The following is a 20,441-nucleotide window of genomic DNA, read 5'->3' as shown; positions in this document are numbered from 1 at the left end:
ATCTCTGAAAACATACAGGAGCTCTACTGCTTTCTGAAGTCAGCTACATACATTTAACTGCGATAGTTTAATTACATACTTACATCAACTCAGCTGATTTACAGGAGAGTTAATTAAAATACATTTTCTATGTCTTAAGAAAGGATGTACAAAGATCACAGGCTGCAAAGTACTTTTACTGGTGGGAATGATTTGCTCTTTTAAATAAAGCAGTGTGGAAATACCTATTAAACATCTGTTTTCTTGCTCAAGCTGAACAGACACAGTTTAAACCTCAGAACTGTTGACGAAGTCAAATGAAGAAGCAGTGGACATGTACTGCAGAACATCTACCTGGCATCAGCTTCCCACCTGGATTTGTTTCATATGGTGCCAAGCAGGGATGCTATTTCCTGTCCCAAAAGTGCCACAGTGACACCCACAATCTTGCAAGCTGTCAGCCCTGATAATGAGAAGCTGTCAGCACTGCGCTGCTCCCAGCTTGAGCGTGAGCATCCCAGCAGCATGGCACAGCAGACAGATAGAGCCCACAGCCATACTGGTATGGAGAGATGCAGCACAGCATCCTGCTGCCCAGGTACTACACCTCCCATCCAGCCAGTGAGGTGCAGCACTACAGGCCACCTGACACTGCTCCAGCCTGGTGAGGAGCAGCGGTATATTTCCAGATGAGCACAGGACGGTGATTAACCTCAGTGTTGATTTTTACCTTAAAACCTGGATCATATGCATTCAGTGCATATAGGATTTAGCGTTACTGCTTGCCAGACACAGAGCCCCACTAAGGAAGGTGTAGCAGAAGTCAGGCAGCAGCACCTTGCAACACGCTATAGGCAGGCAGAAGGAAGCGTTATAAAAATGCAGACTGCTACCCAGCCATGAAAGCACAGATTGTATATTGTGACTGAGTTTTTATCACTCTGTGACTCATATAGGAGGGAGCTAAATACTCTTGGCAGAGGTACACCTGGGAGCTAAACACGCTTGGCAGAGGTACACCTTGTGCAAGAAGACAGCTTCTGGCCCCAGCATGTAGGATTAGATATGGAACTGGCTAAAGACACTGCTGAGAAAATACACAGCTAAAAAAAAAAAAACACAAAAAAAAATCCCACAACATAAAGGCCAGAGAGTAAGTTGCTATACTCATCAGGAATGCTCACAAGCTTTGCACATCAGGCCATGTGATAGCATGTGCTGTGACACTTCAGCCGTACTGCTAGGGGCACACTGCTCCTGCCACGCTGCTCCCCAGTTCCCAGCCCTATGCAAAGCAGATAGGATAGAAGAAGACAGGTGAGGGAGGAGTGGAGGGAGAAAGGGGCTAGTACTTGTCTGTGAGATTCAAGTTTCCACCCAAGTAACGGGATAAAAATCAGCAGGTACACATAGAATCATAGAATGGCATGGATTGAAAAGGACCTTAAAGATCATCTCGTTTCAACCCCTCTGCTGGGGGCCATTAAACTAACCTCAAACAACCTAAGGCAAAGAGAGGAAAACAAATAAAAAGACAACTTAAAATAAGAACACCAGGAGCAATATCATACAAGTACTGTATGATGTACAATAATAATGAAGTGGTTTAACCTGAGTAGTAAGATGAGATGCACAGCAACACAAACTTGGTGAAAAACAGAGCACCCATTCCAGACTTAGTGACATCGTAAAGTATTACTGAACACAATTGAGGGCCAAAAAAGTGAGCACATACAGGAAAGAGAGATGGGAGACATTTAAGCAGATGGCACTTCTGTCACAGAAGATTTTTCTCCACACCAACACACCTTGCTCTGTCAAGAGGTGTTAATGGGCTAAAAAGATAAGAAATGAGCCTGTTAGGTTCACTGGAAGTCAGCTGCCTGTCTGAGGAATGCATAATTGACTCCACTCACAGGTTAATAAAAAATGTTCCTGTTGTAATTCCTGTGTTAAGTGGGTAATAGCATTTCTTTTTTCAGCTGCTGTAGGACAGCACAGGGACTGGGATTGGATTAACACAACTTTACTGTACAGATGCCCTTTCTTGCTTCCGCATGACTCAGTAAAAGCCTTAAAGGCTTCCGCAGATTTCTGCTTTTCCATATCTTCTGCCTCTCCAGCTTTGACAATGTTTGACGCAGGGACCCTCTTAAAATGTTGGCAATCACAATTACTTAGCAAAGATGAGTTTGCAGTGCCTAGGAAGCCAGCAAAATGCCACGGAGCTGAGCAGGAAGAGTTTAAGTCAGAGGGGTTAAAGGCACAATGCTGATGACAATAGATCACCTCTAATCTGCTGTCTGAGCTCCTGCTCCGCACCACATCCAGCTCCAGGTCTGAAGGCAAATCTCACTGGCCCACAGATGTGCTTTTATAGCCATCTGCAGGTTAGGTTTTTAGCAACAGCACCTCTCAACCTGAGAGCTCTTTACCTTCTGCAAACTTGTATCCTGAGAGCCCTGGCATTTGGTTTTGGGTGCTGAGCACCCAAACCAGTGAACACCATTACTGCACAGCTGCAGCAGAGATCGAAGGAACCCCACTGCTCAGCAGATATGGATGTGTCTCCATCTGCAGTGCAGCATATCTCAGCATTACACAGACATGCAACTGTCCAATTCCTTTTATTTACTCACACAACATCACATGGAGATTTTTTTTCCAGGAAAATCTAACAAGATATTGGTCTTGTTTCCAGGTTTGTAATTAACTTATTAGAGAGGAACAATTCCCAAATGAAACAAGTACTGATGCAGCTAAAGATGAGTGCTGTTTTCACTGCAGTTTGCCCACCACATTGGTTGCCATACCTGGGGACATCAGCTTAGATATAACATCCTGCCCTTTTCCCCCATTCCCCCCCAAAAAAAAACCCTCACACGTTAGGGCTGCCCAGAGTGCACACAACTTCCAGATTACTTCATATACCCACACGCTATGAATTAGCCTGCTGTTCTCAACTGACACTGCTCAAAGATTCTTTGAAATAAGCAAGGGTTCACCATGGCTGCCACAAGTACCTGCTGCAGGGAAGGGAAAAACACCCAGCCAGACGGCTCAAGAACAAAGCATCCGCATCAACTGCTAATCCTCAATAGCTGCTCTGGGAAGCACATCCACAATAGATAGCTCACAAAGCACTGCTATATTTTGCAAGATTTTTTTTGTTATTATTTTAGTGGCAGCTTATTTTATCTGTAATGTTTGCCTGAGTCTTTATATCTTCAAATCATTGTAAATGAGGCAACAGATACACAAATGTTTAAGGTTTTAATTGACATGTTTCAGGAAAAGCCAAACTGTACTGGAACAGCAATTAAATTAATGTTTGCTGCACCATAATAACTCAGATTTAATCCTAGCGCACTGGCAGGGAACTTGCATAAGTAGATTAGGCTGCTTTCAGTACAATATGCCAGGTACCAAAGAGCTTCAATTGGAAATTCTCACTGAGTTCAGCGCAGAAGCTCCAGGGGCTGAAACACAAATTTGTTCTTCCCTTCTTCTGCCCAAGGGGACGTGATCCTCTCTCTGCTATACTGAATTCACTGTGCATACTAGGAAACATTTTCTCCCTCTTATAAAAATGGAACACTTTTAACATTAACAGTGCATAAATTCACCTGTATCACAAAACAACGAGACACTATAAAGAAGGCCAGACAGGCCAGAACAGGCAGATACAAGGACAGGCCATGATTTCCAGGGTGCAGTCCCAGCCCTGAAGATTTGCATTTTAACAAATCAGGCTGCAGATGTTGCGCCTATAAAGTAGGAAACCGTGATGCCTGAGTCTTCCCTCTGTACTCAGCACTCGTGAGGCCACACCTCGAGTATTGTGTTCAGTTTTGGGCCCCTCACTACAGGAAAGACATCGAGGCTCTGGAGCGTGTCCAGAGAAGGGCAACGAAACTGGTGAGGGGTCTGGAGCGCAAGTCTTATGAGAAGCGGCTGAGGGAGCTGGGATTGTTTAGTCTGGAGAAGAGGAGGCTCAGGGGAGACCTCATTGCACTCTACAACTTCCTGAAGGGAGGCTGTGATGAGGAGGGGTTTGGCCTCTTCTCCTAGGCAACAAACATGACCTGAGGAAATGGCCACAAGTTGTGCCAGAGGAGGTTTAGGTTAGACATGAGGAAGAACTTTTTCTCTCAGAGAGTGGTCAGGTACTGGAATGGCTGCCCAGGGAGGTGGTGGAGTCGCCATCCCTGGCAGTGTTCAAGAGGCGCCTGGATGAGGAGCTATGAGACATGGTTTAGTGCTTGTGGTAGCAGTAGTGATGGGAGGATGGTTGGACTAGATAGTCTTGAAGGCTGTTTCCAACCTTGTGATTCTATGATTCTATTCTATGTGATAGCACTGAATGAAAAGGGCTTTAATTAATCAACTAATAAGTATTACGTAAAGTTTCAACATCACAATATAACAAATGCTAACACTTTCACTATAAAGAAGATGGAATGGACCAGGTTACTCACAGTCGATTCAATAATTGTGGTGTTTTTACAAAACAAGCTTCCAATACCAGTGCTGCATATAGAGCTGAATGTCCACATTTATTAAAAAAAAAAAAAAAAAAAAAAACTGATGCTAAAATGGGGAGGAAAGAGTAATCTGGAAGCCACTCAAGAACTGAAAAACGCTTAGCTAAGAGCTTGTTAACCAACACAGTGTCTGGGCTATGATGTGGTCACAGTGTCCAAGAATCCACAGACATCTAAGAAAGTAGCTGCTATCCCAGAAGTACCAAATAGTAAGGGCAGAGAGGGGAGAAGTACAACCTAGTCTAGCTGTAGGCATCCCAGTTCAATGCAGGGGAGTTGGACTAGGTGGCCTTCAAGAGTCCCTTCCAACTCAAATGATTCTATGATTCTATGAAGGAACTACACAAGCAAACGGACAGCCTGTAAGTCAAGACTGAACTAGTTCAAGGTAAGAACAACGAATATTTTGAACAGTACAGAAGATTCTGAACAGAATTCAAATGAACTCAAAGAAAAACAACAAATCTTCAACTCCAGGGTTTCCTAGCAGTGCCAACCTGTTCCTATGGAACAGCTGCATTACTCAAACACAGGTCCAGGTGTTTATTATGGAGCTAAATAGGTAATGCTTACAGTTTAAGATAGAGCATACAAGATTCCTTCATCCGGTCATCCTTTCTCTATCCACAGGATGTAAATTCTGCATGTGTTACTTCAATAAGATGTGAAGTTGTGGGACTAACTCCCACAGCTCTGTTTGTGGCTTGTGACTGAACATTCACTTAACTTGCTGAAGCTGGGTAACAGAATACTCTTCTCTGCACACCATTAGACTGAAAAGTAAAAGTAAAAGAAAAGTAGTGAGGGGCAAAGAAGAAACCTTTAACAAAGGGATGGTTGACAGCGGACTCAAAGACATCCATGTACTGAAGATGCAGTTAAGGGTACTGAGACTCAAATCTTCCACGCTTATGTTCAGGTCTAAACCAACAATGCTGCTGTTTCCAGCTCAGGAGTTCCCCCTCAGATTTCAAGAGAAACAACGAAGCAACAGAAGTGAAAATACAGCACCAGCTCACCTGTGCATGAAAATACACGTGACCTAACTTCCATTTATGCACAGGATCTGCACTGACTTCTGTCTGCTTTGAAGAGCTCCCTGAAGTATTCATCAGGAAGAAATCAACCCAACTTGGTCTTTTCTTGATCCCTCTCCCAGACAACATAACCATAGTATAATGCTATGGCGCTTACAAAGTCTGTGAAAGGGGACCACCCCATATAAGCAATCTAAGATTTGAGTTTCAGTCATGGAGAACAGTTTGGGCAGAACTCAAGCATCTGATCTTGACAAGAAACAGACATAACTCAGAATCCCTCTGTTCACATGATCTCGGCCACTATTTTAGCATTGGCTTAAATACAGAAGAATTACTTTGGTTACTCCTGGCAACTCTGCAGCACTAGGGATTATTTCTTCTCCCTTCACTTTATGGGAGGGCAGCAGTGCTTAGGAGGACAGAAGCCTTCCAGAGCCAAGTGGTAATCCCTCACACTTTCCATGTAAAACTTAGCCCTTATAGTTCAGGTCTCTTTCCTCATCCAAGTTTGCTTGTTTTGCCACTATCTGTAACACAGCTGCTACTCTTAGCTGGTATTTCCAGCATCACACTGACTTTGGAAGTCACTAACACCATGAGCGGGGCATAACAAGTTTGATAGCATTCCTGCTTTTCTTTTCTTCCCTTTCTCTCTGTTTTCCTGTGCTCAATTATATCCCACAGAGTTAGATCAGGACACTCCACATCATGTAATCAGCCAGCCAGCAAAGTGCTTCTCTTCAAATTGGTTTCTGAAACTGTTCAGCTCTGCTCACTGAGGTCTGGATGAAAATAAGCCACTACTTACCTAAGATAAATTCAGACAATACCGTGTTGGAAGAGGAAAAACATAGTAGTCTCAGTACATACAATAGATATGTAGTAACAAAGGACAGATGCCTTAAAAGAATAAGAGCAAAGGAAAGGTATTCAAAAGACCTTCCTCGTCTGCTGAGCTTGACGATATGAATACAATAGGCTTTTTTGTGTGTGTGTGTGACACAAAAATGCTCTGTTGTTACCACTTGTTTCATTATCTTAGGAAACAAAATCTGGCAAAAGAGTTCCATGTAAGCAAAGACCATTTGTGAAACTATATGTTTAAAAAAAAAAAAAAAGACATCATTAATAATAGCCACTGAACAGGATACAAGCTGCCAAACCCAAAGGAAATGCTTAACCCTACACAGATTGAAATCCTTCAGATGATTCCTCTAAGCAGTGAGCGTGCATGTTTGAAATGTGGTCCAGCTGTTATCTGAAAGCTAGTATCTGGGTCCAAGAACCACACTGTGAGTTCCCAGAGTGATACAAGTTCTGACTTCAACAGCTGAATTGTCAGATTGTAATTTAGATTGTACCCAGTAGTCCAAACTCAAGGACCACAGTCATATAAGAGGTCAAAGGAGGATTCCTTATACTGTTTTAAAAACAATATTTAACAATTCCTGAAGCATTTCTTTTTTTATAGAAAGCCATTATATTCAGTTGCTCCTGCTTACAAGTGTCAAAAAGTTGTAGCAGAAGAGTCTTGCATAGGGTTAACACAGCCATGAAATATGGCAGCATCACTGGATACAACACTCCAGTAAACAACGAGGTGGCACAACCCTCTAGTGAAGGAAGCGGGCATTGTATGCCTACAGTTCTGAGCAGTGGCATTTGAGCAGTTACGAGTTTCTCCAGCTGAAAAGCAACCAGAAGTCTCTCCTTCGTATTTATTAGTATTTTAACAAAGGAAATAAAACTTGAGAGCATTCAGAAGCACGTCCAAAGTTAAAAGGCTTCTCAACCTACAACATCTAAAAACAACAGCAGGAAGAGGAAACATTACTATTAAGAAAGTACCTTGAACTTTCCACAGTGTGGAAGCCTACTTAAAGCTTTATTCCCAATCCACAAATCTTCAAGTGTTAAATCCAAAATACAGGGGGCAAGGAATTATTAATTTGTTTTTTTTTTCTATCCAACAATGACATAATATAACAATACTTAAACCCAGTACTTACAGGGTCTCTCAGCTCTTCATTGTCTCGGGGTGATGTTCGAGGTATTTTCACTGGGATTTCATCTCCACATTCAGTGTCAGAAGCATTTGGAGACTCTGCTAAATCAAGGAACTCATCTCTCTTGTGACCTCTGAACCTTATTTTGTCCAACTTCTTTAGCATGTTCAGCACTGCACTTTTCTGCTTTACCTTAACATGACGGTTGGAGTCTCTGCAAGAAGCAAGACATCAAGAGTACTTTAGAAAGCTTGCAATAAGCCTAAATACATACACTCTGTTAACTACCTACTTACAGCCATCTTTTCAAGAGCCTTCCTGTTACTAGAAGAAAAAACATTCTGCAGCTTAGCTTTTTTTAAGAGGCATTTCTCCCCACCCCCAGTGTAACAGATGCACGGTTTGTTTTCCAGTAGTTAATAACTTACCATCTTCCTGCACATCTTCCCCTATTGTTACAGCCTCTCTCTCATGGCTATTCCTAAAGACAGAATAGGAACAAGCTCACAACCTGCCTCCAAAACAACTGTTAAAGAAGTCAGCTCCCAACAAGTTATTTTAAACAAAAAAAGGTTCAGTTGACAAGTTCATATTGTTCAGCTTGTTGACATGTCTAATCAAAGACATGAAAATCCATTACACATCACAACCCATCTTTAAGTCTGAAAAACTGAAGAAAAAGAGTAGCAAGGCTATCATAACACTCTCCTACTCCAGAGTAGGAAAGAGGAAGGTAACGGATTCACTGAAGAATGCTGACAGGTAGATCGACACAGAAGATCCCATCAAAAATTTACGGATGGTTGAATTTGACATAGCACTTATTTAAATATACAGCCAAAATCCTTAACATTACCATTATCAACAATTTTGTATACTTTGGGAAGCAATTTTGCTAGATTTCTACAACTTTTTTCAATACAAAGGAGAATCACTTCATTAGTGATTTTCACATTGTTTAAAGGCAGTGCAAGCAGAAGTTTACTCTGAGTGCAACAGTTCGGCCAGCACTTTTGCAAACAGTGCAGATACCATCTCATCTGGAGGGATGGGAGATGCACACATCTCGCTCCTGGAGATAACACCTCATGCAAGCAGTACTTGAATTTAGACTTAAATTATAATTCAGAAACCACAGAATCATAGAATCACCAAGGTTGGAAAAGACTTCTAAGATTATCTCGCCCAACCATCCACTTACCACCAATATTTCCCCACTAAACCATGCCTCAAACATGTCCAGGGATGGTGATTCCACCACCTCGCCCGGCAGCCTGCTCCAGCACCTGACCACTCTTTCAGATTAGAACTTTTCCAAACATCCAATCTGAACCTCCCCTGGCGCAACTTGAGGCCATTTCCTCTCACCCTATCGCTAGTTATGCAGGAGCAGAGGCCAACCCCCACCTCCCACAACCTCCTTTCAGGCAGCTGTAGAGAGCGATAAGGTCTCCCACGAGCTTCCTCTTCTCCAGACAGAACCATCCCAGTTCCATCAGCCTCTCCTGCACCCCTCACAGCTCCAATGCCCTTCTCTGGACATACTCCAAAGCCTTGATGTCTATCTTGTAGTGAGGGGGCCCAAAACTGAACAGAGAACTCAAGGTGCAGCCTCACCAGTGCTGAGTGCAGAGGGATGATCACCTCCCTGCTCCTGCTGGCAACACTATTTCTGATACAAGCTGGGATGCCATCTTGGCTATCTGAGCACACCACTGGCTCATGTTCAGCTGAGTGTCGACTAATACCCCCAAGTCCACTTCCTCAATGCAGTTTTCCAGCCACTCTGCCCCAAGCCTGCAGCATTGCCTGGGGTTGTTGTGGCTAAAATGCAGGACCTGACACCAGGTCTTGCTGACTTTTCATCTCATTGGCCTCAGCCCAGCAATCCAGCCTGTCCAGATCCCTCTGTAGGGCCTCCCTACCCTCAGGTAGATCAACACTTCCTCCCAGCTTGGTAGCTTACTGACAATGCACTCAATTCCCTCATCCAGGATATCAACAAAGATATTAAGCAGGATGGGCTCCAGCACTGACCCATGGGGGACATCACTTGTGACTGTTGCCAGCTGGATTTAACTCTGTTCACCACCACTCTCTTGGCCTAGCCCTCCAGCCAGTTCTTTACCCAGAAAAAAATTGTACCTATCCAAGCCATGGGCTGCCAGCTTTTCCAGGAGAATACTGTGGGACACAGTGTCAAAGGCTTTACTAACGTCTAGGCAGACGATGTCAACAGCCTTTCCCTCATTCACCAGGCAGGTCATAGGTCATTCAGTCATATAAGGAGATCAAGGTAGTCAAGCAGAACCTGCATTTCATGAACCAGTGCTGGCTGGGCCTGATCCCCCAGTTGTCCCACACTTGCCATTTGATCTCAAGATGATTTGCTCCATGACCTTATCTGGCCCTGATATCAGGCCTGTAGTTCCCCAGATCTTCCTTATAACCTTTCTTATAGATGGGAGTCACATTGGTAAGCCTCCAACCCTCTGGGACTCCTCTGGTTAAACAGGACTGTTGATAAATCACTTCCAGCAGCTCCCTCAGCACCCTCAAATGGATCCCATCTAGCTCCATGGATGTGTGGCAGTCCAGGTGGAGCGGTAGGTCTCTAACTGTTTCCATTCAAATCATAGGGGGCTTACTCTGACTTCCAGGTCAGGGGCTAGAGTACACTGAGGATAGTTGGTCTGGCTTTTAAAGACAGATGTACAAAAGGCACAGAGAACCTCAGCCTTATCCTTATCCTCAGCAGTAACATTTCCCACTACATCCAGTTAAGGATGGAGATCCTCCTTAGCCCTCCTCTAATTGTTAACATATTTGTTAAAAAGCACTTTGTTCTCTTTTACTATGGTGGCCAGGTTGAGTTTTCAAGCTTTAAAAAAATCAGGTTAATGCCTGATTTTTTCCCTGCATATCCTAACAACTTCTTTGTACTCTCCAAGTTGCCAATCCCTTATTCCACAGGAGGTAGAGTTTCTTCTTCTCCAGAAGAGTTAGAAAAAATTCCCTGTTCACCCATGCCGGTGTTCCTGCCCCTCAGGTCATCTTACGGCACAGGGGGATATCCTGTTCCTGCACTCCTCCTGAACTCCTTGTTGAGGAGCATTCAGCCTTCCTGGACCCCCTTACCCTTCAAGGACTGACTCCCAAGGAACCTTCCCTTCCAGTGTCCTGAACAGTTCAAAGTCTGCCCTCCAAAAGTCCTAGGTAGCAGTTTTGTCGACTCCCCCTCCTGACTCCATCCTGAATACAGAACTCTGCCATTTCGTGGTCACTCTGTCCAAGACAGCTCCCAACCTCTGCATCCTCCACTAAGTGTTTTCTGTTTGTGAACAGCAGGTCTAGCGGGGCACCTCCCTGGTAGGCTCTCTTACTAGCTGCATCAAGAAGTTATCTTCTACACACTCCAGAAACCTAGACTACTTCTTCTGTGCTGTACTGCATTTCCAGTATATATCAGGGAATTTAAAATCCCCCATGAGAACAAGGGCTGCTGATCGCACAACTTCTGCCAGCTGCTTGTATAATGTCTCTTCCATCTCTTCATCTTGGTTAGGCAGTCTATAGCAGACCCCTACCATGATGTCTGCCTTGCTGGCCCTCCCCGTAATCCTTACCCACAGAGACTCAACCTCATCATTCCCATTCCCAAGCTTAACAACATTAAAACACTCTCTAGATAGAGAGCCATGACGCAGCTCCTCCTTCCTTGCCTATCTCTTCAGAAGAACATTACAGCACTCCAGCAATGGAGGCAATCCCTCTACGTTTCAGTAATAGCAACTAAGTTATAGTTTGCCTGCTGCACAGCAGCTTCCAGCTCCTCCTTTTTGTTGTTCATGCCGCATGCATTGGTGCAGATGCACTTCAGCTGAGCATTTGTCTCACCCCCAATCCTGACATTGTTCCCCTAGGCTCATCTTTAGTGAGCCTCATTTTAACCTCTTCCTCTTTCATACCTGCTTTAAATACTTCAACCCTACCAGGAGAAGCATTTTGCTTTTCAGAAGACAATATAAGAATGATGAATCAATATATGTAAACTCATTGTAATTATAGCTTTCTAAAGCACTGCACTGTATCACCTGTGATTTAAACTGGGCCCCCTGAATTAGTCCAATTCAGTGTTGTAAACTTAATCACACTGGGTAACAAAGGTCACAAACTCCAACTTCAAAGTTAGTTCCTTGATCACACCACTTCAGAAAGCTTCCATGGGCAGTCTACTGCAAAATAGCCACAATCTTTTTCTTCATGCAATCTATTTTCCTCAGCTCAGAGGCCTTCATATGGAGGATGCTTTACAACTTTCACAAATGAACGCCTGTCAGGGTTGAAATCTATTTTGATGTATTTGTTCACATTACTATCCTCTTTTCCCTATGGTCAACATTCCCCTCCTCATCGTTAAAAGAAACACATTAGCTGCATTGCACATCATCACATTATCTCAGGAACCAATGCAACATAAAAAAGAAAAGCAAGATATAGACAAGCAACACCTTTGACATATAAACAGCAGAAAGGGGAGCCTTGGCAAGACCAGGGGTACAAGACTGGAGGTAATTCTCACCTCCTAGTACAAACCTCTTTCAAGCAGACCGTTCCCTCTTTCTCCACAGATTCCCCAACACTTCTACAGCAACTCTTCACACCACGTTCAAACCAGATCATTCCTTCAGAACCTGCCTTAACTTGCACCTCTGCCAAAGTTTATTAGCACCCTTAACTTAAACAAACACATCTGAAACTAATACAAATTCCCCACAGCACAGCTGGCTGAAGAAACGTCTTCCTTTATCAGTTGCAGCCCTCTGTTTATTTTTCCTCTTCAACCTCTTGTGGTAGCTCACCCCAAGGTTATTTTCTACGAACTGCTTCTCTCTGAAGTTCTATTACTTGTCAAAGCTAAGCTTAAAATAGAAACACTTCTGCTCTGCTCATTCATTGACTATATGATGAAGAAAGTTGTCAGCTATCACATCCCGAACTATCTCTAGGCCCTGCTATTAATAGCAACTGAAGAACAAATGCTATCAGGGAAGTTTAAACCCCTGATAAGCACTGGCACAAATGCATTACGCTCCCTCCATCTCAAAGATCTTCATCACCATTCAGTTGATGTCACACAGTATGCAGGTCAGACCCACAAGAAGGCAGTTCTCAACCAGGCTTCTCTAGCCATCACCCTTTCCATCACTGCATGAAGAAGAAATGAGGATGGCACACGCTGCCTGGTACCAACAGACAAGCATTCCAAGCCATACCCACCTCCTACAGACAAAGCAGTTGGCTCAAGTTTGCAGATGGGCATCTTTCCTCAGCAGAGCTAGAACCCTCAGAGTTCCTTGTTGGGGTTATGCTCATTCACTGCTCCCCAAGATCAGGGCTGCTGCAGGACCTTTCCCATCAACAGGCTGGCACAGACAGCACTTCAATGGCCATTTTGAGATCTGAAGACAGTTTTCATCTTAGGGTGGATTCATACACGCCTTACAAAAGCAACAAGAGGCAACAAAAATACTGAGATGCAGCAAACTCAGATACTCTTCTTCTAGCTTCGCTTTCAAAGGATGAAAAATGAAGGACCCACAAGGCCAGTGAAGAAGCCCAGGAGTGTATCTGCCTGCACTGGGACACTATTCAGGAACAAGAAGTCTAAATGGCAGCCCTCTCCTAGAGACCATTCACGTGTTTCAGCCCTGCTCATGGAATAACCAAGCCAAAAGATGTGCCCAAGAATACACTTACTGTATTTTTACTAATGAAATAGATGTACCTGTCATTAAGTGTTTCATCACCTGCTTATTTAAAAATGCAGACCTTTGTTTAAGACACTCACAGATTACTTCGCTGAACAACATGCTTAAATTCTGTAATGGAGAGGCTAGCAAGATCTCATCAGTGCATTAATTCCTGAAAGTATTATTCAGTAAGTCAATCATTAAATGATTAAATAGCAAAGAATTGTGTTCCTAGGCATTTTTGTATTTAAACAAGAAACATAGAAATTACATAGAAATATCTGCTAAATTATAATTTTAAAACAATACGACCATCTTGTCTAAAAATTGTTCAAATGCAACAGGCTCCCAGATTGCTTAGCTATATTAGAGAAGAAAAACTTGCCAACAAGAAGCTCCTATAGAAGCTCATTCTTTGGCCTCAAGCCAAACACGTGCTCTCAGATAGGCTTTTCATGTCAGCAGCCTATTCTTGTAACAAGCAACTTTTTCTTTTTTAGATGAAGATTGATAAATAAGGCAACATTTCAATAGCTTCACATTCACTAGAAGAAAAGCTGCTCAGAGATTCCAAGTGACTCAGATGAAATCTAGCTAAGCATGAGGAAGCAAATAAGTCTTTGCAAAACAAAAAGAAATGTATTTATAGGTCAGAATCTGGTCTTGTAAAACACAGTAACCAAATACCAAAACACCTGCTTCACCACCACAGCTATTCACCCCCTTGCCCTCTCCCAGCTCCCCATCCATGTCCCAGCCCTAGCCAGCTCAGCTCTGAGTTTTGAGCTGTTTCTAGAGAGATCCCATAGCAGCAGTATCAAACCTGACAGGCAGCTTTGTACATGCAGAGCTACAAGCAAGAACGCAGGCCCTTCTCTCAAACTATCAGCAGAAAGAAATGCAACTATTTTAACTGCACACTGCAAATGTACGTAACACTGCTGTACATAAGGCAGCAGTTGCTCACATTAGCACACTACAAAAATAATACAAGAATTAAGACCGGTATCACCTTCATAAATCATTAATTCAAGCAAAATAAATGCAAATTCTTGCACGATTATTTCTGAAACAAGCACTGCAGTATTAATGCAAGCACGAGAGATCTTTCCCACGTCCAGCTCTGTCATGCTAAGCACAGGGTGCAGCACAGCAGACGCTGACTCTGCAAGATTGATTTAGGTCCAACATCGTGGCACCACAGCCAGTTCCCGTAATACTAGCAGGCCCTCTGTCATAATACGGTGCAGCTATCTTACATTAACGTGCTTACAAACAAGGCTATTCAGGCACCCAGTTTTCTTTTTTTTTTTTTTTTTTTAAGAAGGTGGCTTTCATTTCTCTTGTTGCAGCGGCAGAGGTCAAATCAGCAAAATTAAATACCAGCCTGTTAAAATTATCTTGGCTCCCAAATCATCCAGTAACAAGGTAGGCAACAGCTCATGTACTTGATGAGTTCGGTTAGGGAAAAAGGTCTGTACTTGTCACATTTAAAAAACAAGCAAATGCTAAAACAGCGAAACCACCTTTAGTTTCTTTTTTCCATTGCAATCAATACCCTTTGGCTAATGCAAAAACTTAATGGTTGAAGTTTTATTTCTTTTACAGAGGGCCAGAGAAGAGATGATTTTATTTGGACCTAGAATTAAAACCCTCAATTGGCACCAAAATAACTATCAGACTCATTTAAGCTATCAAGACTCCAATCCCCAAAACAACATACGCACATTCCAAACTCTTGACGAGGGAAAAAAAAATCAAGTTTTCCTAAACTTTCTCATAAAAATCACAAAGAGATCTGGAGCAGTCTTTCTGCCTGTGTTTCCAGAGCTGCTTCAGCATGAGGATAGCTGTGAGCTATCCCTGAGCCTCAGGCAGCTGGAGAACAACCAGAGCTAGCCTGCCCTGCATAGCCCAAGGGTCAGCAGTTACAGGACTTGCTACTATGGAAAGTCTCACTTCATCACAGCACTGCTCCCCCCCTCCAACAAACTGCCAGATTTTTGGCAGGTCCCGAGCTAACACCAGCAGCCCTTGCTGCCCTGTGGAAGAAACACGATCTGCACTTGTCTGAATGTGGAAAAGTCATTCCCCTGCAGCTTCCTATGAGTTGCTCAGGGGTTTCGGTTTTCTTTTCTCACATCCAGACTTTGACACCAGAACACAGTGAATCTGAATACGTGGCCCGCTAGACCAGGGAGAGATGCTGATGCTGCAACTAAATTCTGATGTACACTTTGTCAGAGAGGGCACTCTGCTTCACAACCCTTGCAATCTCCTCATCTGATAACGAAATGCAGAGGCACTACACAGACAGCATCCTCTTGGCACACATTCATTGGGACTCTGAGAAAAAAAGAAAACACAAAACACTACAGTATCATAGACGAACTGTATATAAAATCAAAAAGGCCACACCAGACTACAACACAGAGAAACAGCCCTCAAAGCACCTGTGCTCCTATCGCTAGAGAAACAATATTTCAGAAAGCTGAAGACATTAGAGCCAAAATAGATCTAACATACCCCTGCTTCTCATCTTCACATTTCATTTTCCTTCACATTCTCCTTTTAATCTCAAAATGTCTTTCTACAGAAGTCAGGGAGTTCTGGTATTCGGTAAGAGCTCAACTGTGTGTGTGTGTGAACAAACACAGGCAGTGTCAACACCAGGACATTTCAGTCTTATCACGAGGGAGGGACATGCAAATGGAGGGAGTGGACAGCATCAGGCTTACTTTACTTACTTACTATTCACTTCTTTTTCACTGAAACAATCCTGCGTATTCTCTTGACAGGAAAGCAGGGACACCACAAGATATGTGGATGGTCCATATATGTCACCAGATAGAGCACTGAAAACAAGGCCTGGCATGCTTTCTTCTGGACGTGTCTAATTAAAACAGGAACCCTGAATGGAACATCTATACCTACAACAGATTTAAAGGGCAGCTCCGTACAGAGCTCTGCGTAGAAGGTTCCCTCTTTCTACACACATTCTTCCAGCTTTTCTTCTTAATGGACAGAATCTCATCTGAACCCACTGTCTGAACATTTTGTACTTATTAATATTTAAAAACTTTAACTGGAGAAAGATCAACTGACTGCACTGTGAGATCTCTGGGCAGCCTGGTCTAGTGGTTGGTAACCCTGCACATAGCAGGGGGGTTGAAACTCAATGATCATTGTGGTCCTTTTCAACCCAGGCCATTCTATGATTCTATGATTCCTGCCTGTTCAGTTCTCTTTCCCCTGTACACACAGCTCTCCCAGTTTGCTCTCCAGAAGGTTCAAATCTGTTCAGAAAACCAAACCTTATTTACAGCTTCTTCTCTTGAACAACAGGAAGTGGTTTTGTGTAGATAAAGTCAGTATCTTTCAAGAAAACTTGGCATTAAGCTCAATTCGAGAAGACATTGAAGAGTGGGTAAGAGAGGACACAGCACAGCCCTGTCCTAAATCCCATTGTGGAAACATGCATCTCACCTCAGACCGTGCCATACGTTAAATTCTCCGTACAGAACTATGTCATTGTTTCCCCAGAACTCAGACACCAGCCAGCACAGTTCCCCTCCTACCAGCACCTCACCCACACACTGACCAAGAGCTTCAGAAAGGAACGCTCTAAGTGGGCAGCAAGTTTCCGAAAGCAATAATCCTTGCCTGCGTTAGAGCTAGGAAAAAGGCCACGCACTTTATACTCACTGGAAACAAACTGCAGTCCTCTCGGCCAAACATTCAGTCAGACCAGGCAAGAGCAGCACATAAATGCCTTCCAAAGTCACAAAGGTTGCTCAAGTGCCCTCAATTTCTCACATCAACAGGCAGGACTTGACCTTCAGAGCTAAGCTCTCTCCACACGGTCTACTCACCACAAGCTCATCCAGAAATTAGTCACTGCCTTCATGTCACAGCCTGCTATAATCTTCCTCAAATTATCTTACCCTGGCCTCACAGTCATAACAGGATGCATCCAGTACACAGAGCAAACTATTTTCTGAGTAACACCTGTCAAAAGCACCCAATCCTTTCAGGGTCAGGAGTCCTTAAAACACTACACTTGTATGGGAATCAGCTTTTTTTGGCATGAGAAATTATGTTATCAGTTAGGTTACCTACCTAAGGTGTGGAGAAACACACTTGTTAATTCAAGTTTTCTTTTTTCCTCCCCTCAAGTTTAAAGAAAAACAAATGAGGAAAATCCAGCCAGAATATTCTTGCCAGCATTAAAGACATCTTGCAGAAGAAAGCACCCCACTCCCAACAACACTCAATTAACACCAGTTGGAAAGAAGCAGGAAGCTGTGCTTGGACATATTATAAGCTTTATTAGATGCTAAGAGATAAGCTTTATTAAATTAGCTATTAATTGCCAATAATTTAAATTGTTGGAGGGTTGGGAGAACAGCGGAAAACGTGTAACATCCTCTAAGGGAGAAACCCAGACATAGGAGACAGAAGTTTAAAACACTGATCTTGACTGAGGTGAGGTTGTCACAGCAACCATAGTGCAGCTTCATGAATATGTATTACTCTGAAATCTATTTTTTCCAATAGTCTCATGTGTCATTCAGCATCCAATATGAAGCTGCCTAGGAGATGGACCAAGGTAGTACAGTAAAAGCCATTTGTCTTCAGAACATTCTCTTTGGCTGCTGTAGGCAGGAAGGACAGGGATGCCACAGAACACGGCTTCATACTAAAAGGCAGCAGAGTGCAGCTGCAGGACTGGCTTCTGGATCTGTGACAGAGTTCTGCCAGTGGTCCTCCAAGGAAGACAGAACTGCTGGGCGGTCTCCAGCCAGATGAACCGTGGGGGCCTGGCTTGATTACCACTGGAATACTGTGGGATGCACAGAGTGGACAAAAAAACTACCACCACCATCACACATACCTACACAGGTCACATGTCAGTGCACGAAGAAACTGAGAGCAGTGACAATTGCAGCAGAGTAGCGATCGGAGGTGTACTTTGTACTTAACTGGAAAAGTCCATCTCCCAAAACACACCTCTTCCGGAAATACATTGACACCTTACTTCCACCCGTACCACTCTGTCATCACGAAGCAATATTAGCAAAATACATTAAATTAATCCCTCTGTAAATTGTTTAAGTGGCAATTTTAACTCCTGGTCTAGGGAAAAGCTCATTTTTCTCAAGGCACTCATGTGAGAAAGTGAAACATTTACGCTTCCTCCTGAAGAGCACCACCAAAAATACCCTGTCAGAAAATCACTTTGCCTGCACAGATGAGCTGCAGTGACAGGCAGAGCCCACAGATCTGCACTTGCCATAGGACAGCAGGCAGTTTCTCAGCATCTGTGTTTATCAGCTCACGCACTCAGTCCTGTGAGCACGGCAAATAATCTGTCAGAGGGGTAGCACATAGCAATAGAAATAACAGCTGGTTGTCCTCCAGGTGAACACTTCCATCCCGGCCAGCATCTCCCACCAGCACCCACCAGAGCTCTCCCCTCAGGGTCTACCCCTGGCCAAGGCTGAAGGCAGCTCCAACACAGCTGACACCGCAGGGCAGCGCTCCTCACTTCTGCCAGAGCCTTTCTGTCACTTGGCCGCTCAATGCGGTTTATCAATTCACTGCTGACCCAACTAATTTTTGTGTTTGATTTCTGGCAGGGTAGGTTTAATTGGAGCAGACATCCATTCAGCCTCACAGTTGCACACATCATTGCAGTCCTCACACCTCCCTCACAGAAGAGGCTTTTGGTCATGGGCAGAGGGAAAATGTATCCTGTTACAGCAGCCACCCGCACCCAAATCAGGTTCAACAACTGTGCAACCTCGCCCTGAAAATAGCCTTTATGAAGCTGTTCTGAGACATCTTTCAAAATCAGGCCCACAACAGAGCTTCAGTCCCTCCTCTGAAGGACGGATGGCAAATGTGTCACAGATTAACACAGACAAAATGCATTTGTCACTCTCTCACTGATTTCTGTGGGCTGGCCAGGGGCGCTGACTGTGAGAACGGGAAGAAGAGAGCAGCACCAGCTCAGCAACGGCCTGCAGGGCGGCACGGACCTGCAGCTCAGCTCTGGCCCAGCTCCAGCAGGATAAAGCTGGGGCAAAGCACCGCAACTTCTGCCCACAAAAAAAAGCAAATGAACATGGAGGCTGAAGGGACCACTGACACGGGGCAATGTTACGTTCTCACTACATCCATCTCTTTTTCCACTCTTCTACTGGAAATATACAAAGCCTAACTTGACATAACGCTTAGAATAAAGTTAGCCTTTTACATACAATCTTTTTTAAAATAAACATTTGAAGTTGAAAGTACACACACTAGCATAGAACATCTTAATCAGGGTACTAGATTTATTATGAAAGGTGATCGCTGCACTGTTTATAAAGTGAAAGCCCTGTTAGTTCCTTCAAGTAAAAACAAATGCAAGCTGTCGAGACCAATGCAGTTAAACCCGTGGAAATACGCAGTCAGCACTGAACAATCTGAATAGCACAGTCATCATCTTTTAATGATAAATACAGATAAATTAAAGGAGTGCTGTGACAAAAGGCACCATGAATGGTGAACCATGCTCCACGCTAAGAGAAAGGCATTTTGGCAACAGCCTGCCGAGGTCTATGCAGGATGGTCTGGGGCCTCTCAGAGAGGTCTCCCAGCAGCAGACAAGTACTTCTACACCAGCTCATAGCTCAGCCAGTGATCTTCAGAAGCAAAAGAGTAAAACCTGAAGTACAGTTTGCACGAATGACTACACAGTCACTTTGTAATAAATATTTCAACTTGCTATTCATTAAAAATATAGAAGAGCGAAAAGGCACACACTTGAAGCAGGACACAGCTCACTGCAAGTGACTAATGCAGCAATTCTCAGCTCTGCACAGCTAAGATTATGCAGCTCACTGTCAAAACAGAGCCTGTCCCAGCCCTTACCAACAAACACAGCAGGGTCACATCTATTCCCCTTTCACGCTGGGCAGTGCATAAAAAGCTACCTATGCATTGCAGATGTTCTTAGGCAACACCACTCAAAAGGAGTTACTAAGCTATCACACAAAAGATCACAGATACTTAACTGCCTATGCTAGATATGCGATGACAAAATGAAGTCCCCTAACTTTTTATTCAACCATG

General features: G+C 43.6%; 1 protein-coding gene across 4 annotated transcripts in view; it reads right to left on the bottom strand.

Moving 5' to 3' along the window:
- Positions 1-20,441, bottom strand: part of GRAMD4 (GRAM domain containing 4) — a 78,020-nt gene that overhangs the window by 42,880 nt on the left and 14,699 nt on the right. For 2 of the 4 annotated variants that reach the window (XM_085217664.1, XM_085217673.1), the window contains exon 2: positions 7,573-7,783. In XM_085217664.1, coding sequence (XP_085073790.1) covers positions 7,573-7,783 — 211 coding nt within the window. Of the gene's footprint in view, positions 1-7,572; positions 7,784-7,997; positions 8,019-15,848; positions 15,965-20,441 lie in introns of those variants that run through there. The other 2 variants (XM_085217669.1, XM_085217682.1) reach the window with 2 other exon arrangements.

The sequence above is a fragment of the Meleagris gallopavo genome, chromosome 1, assembly GCF_905368555.1.
Source record: "Meleagris gallopavo chromosome 1, MGAL_WU_HG_1.1, whole genome shotgun sequence".
NCBI classification, from domain to species: domain Eukaryota; kingdom Metazoa; phylum Chordata; class Aves; order Galliformes; family Phasianidae; genus Meleagris; species Meleagris gallopavo.
Note: the sequence above shows the minus strand (reverse complement) of the source record. Positions and strands in the feature narration are given on the sequence as shown.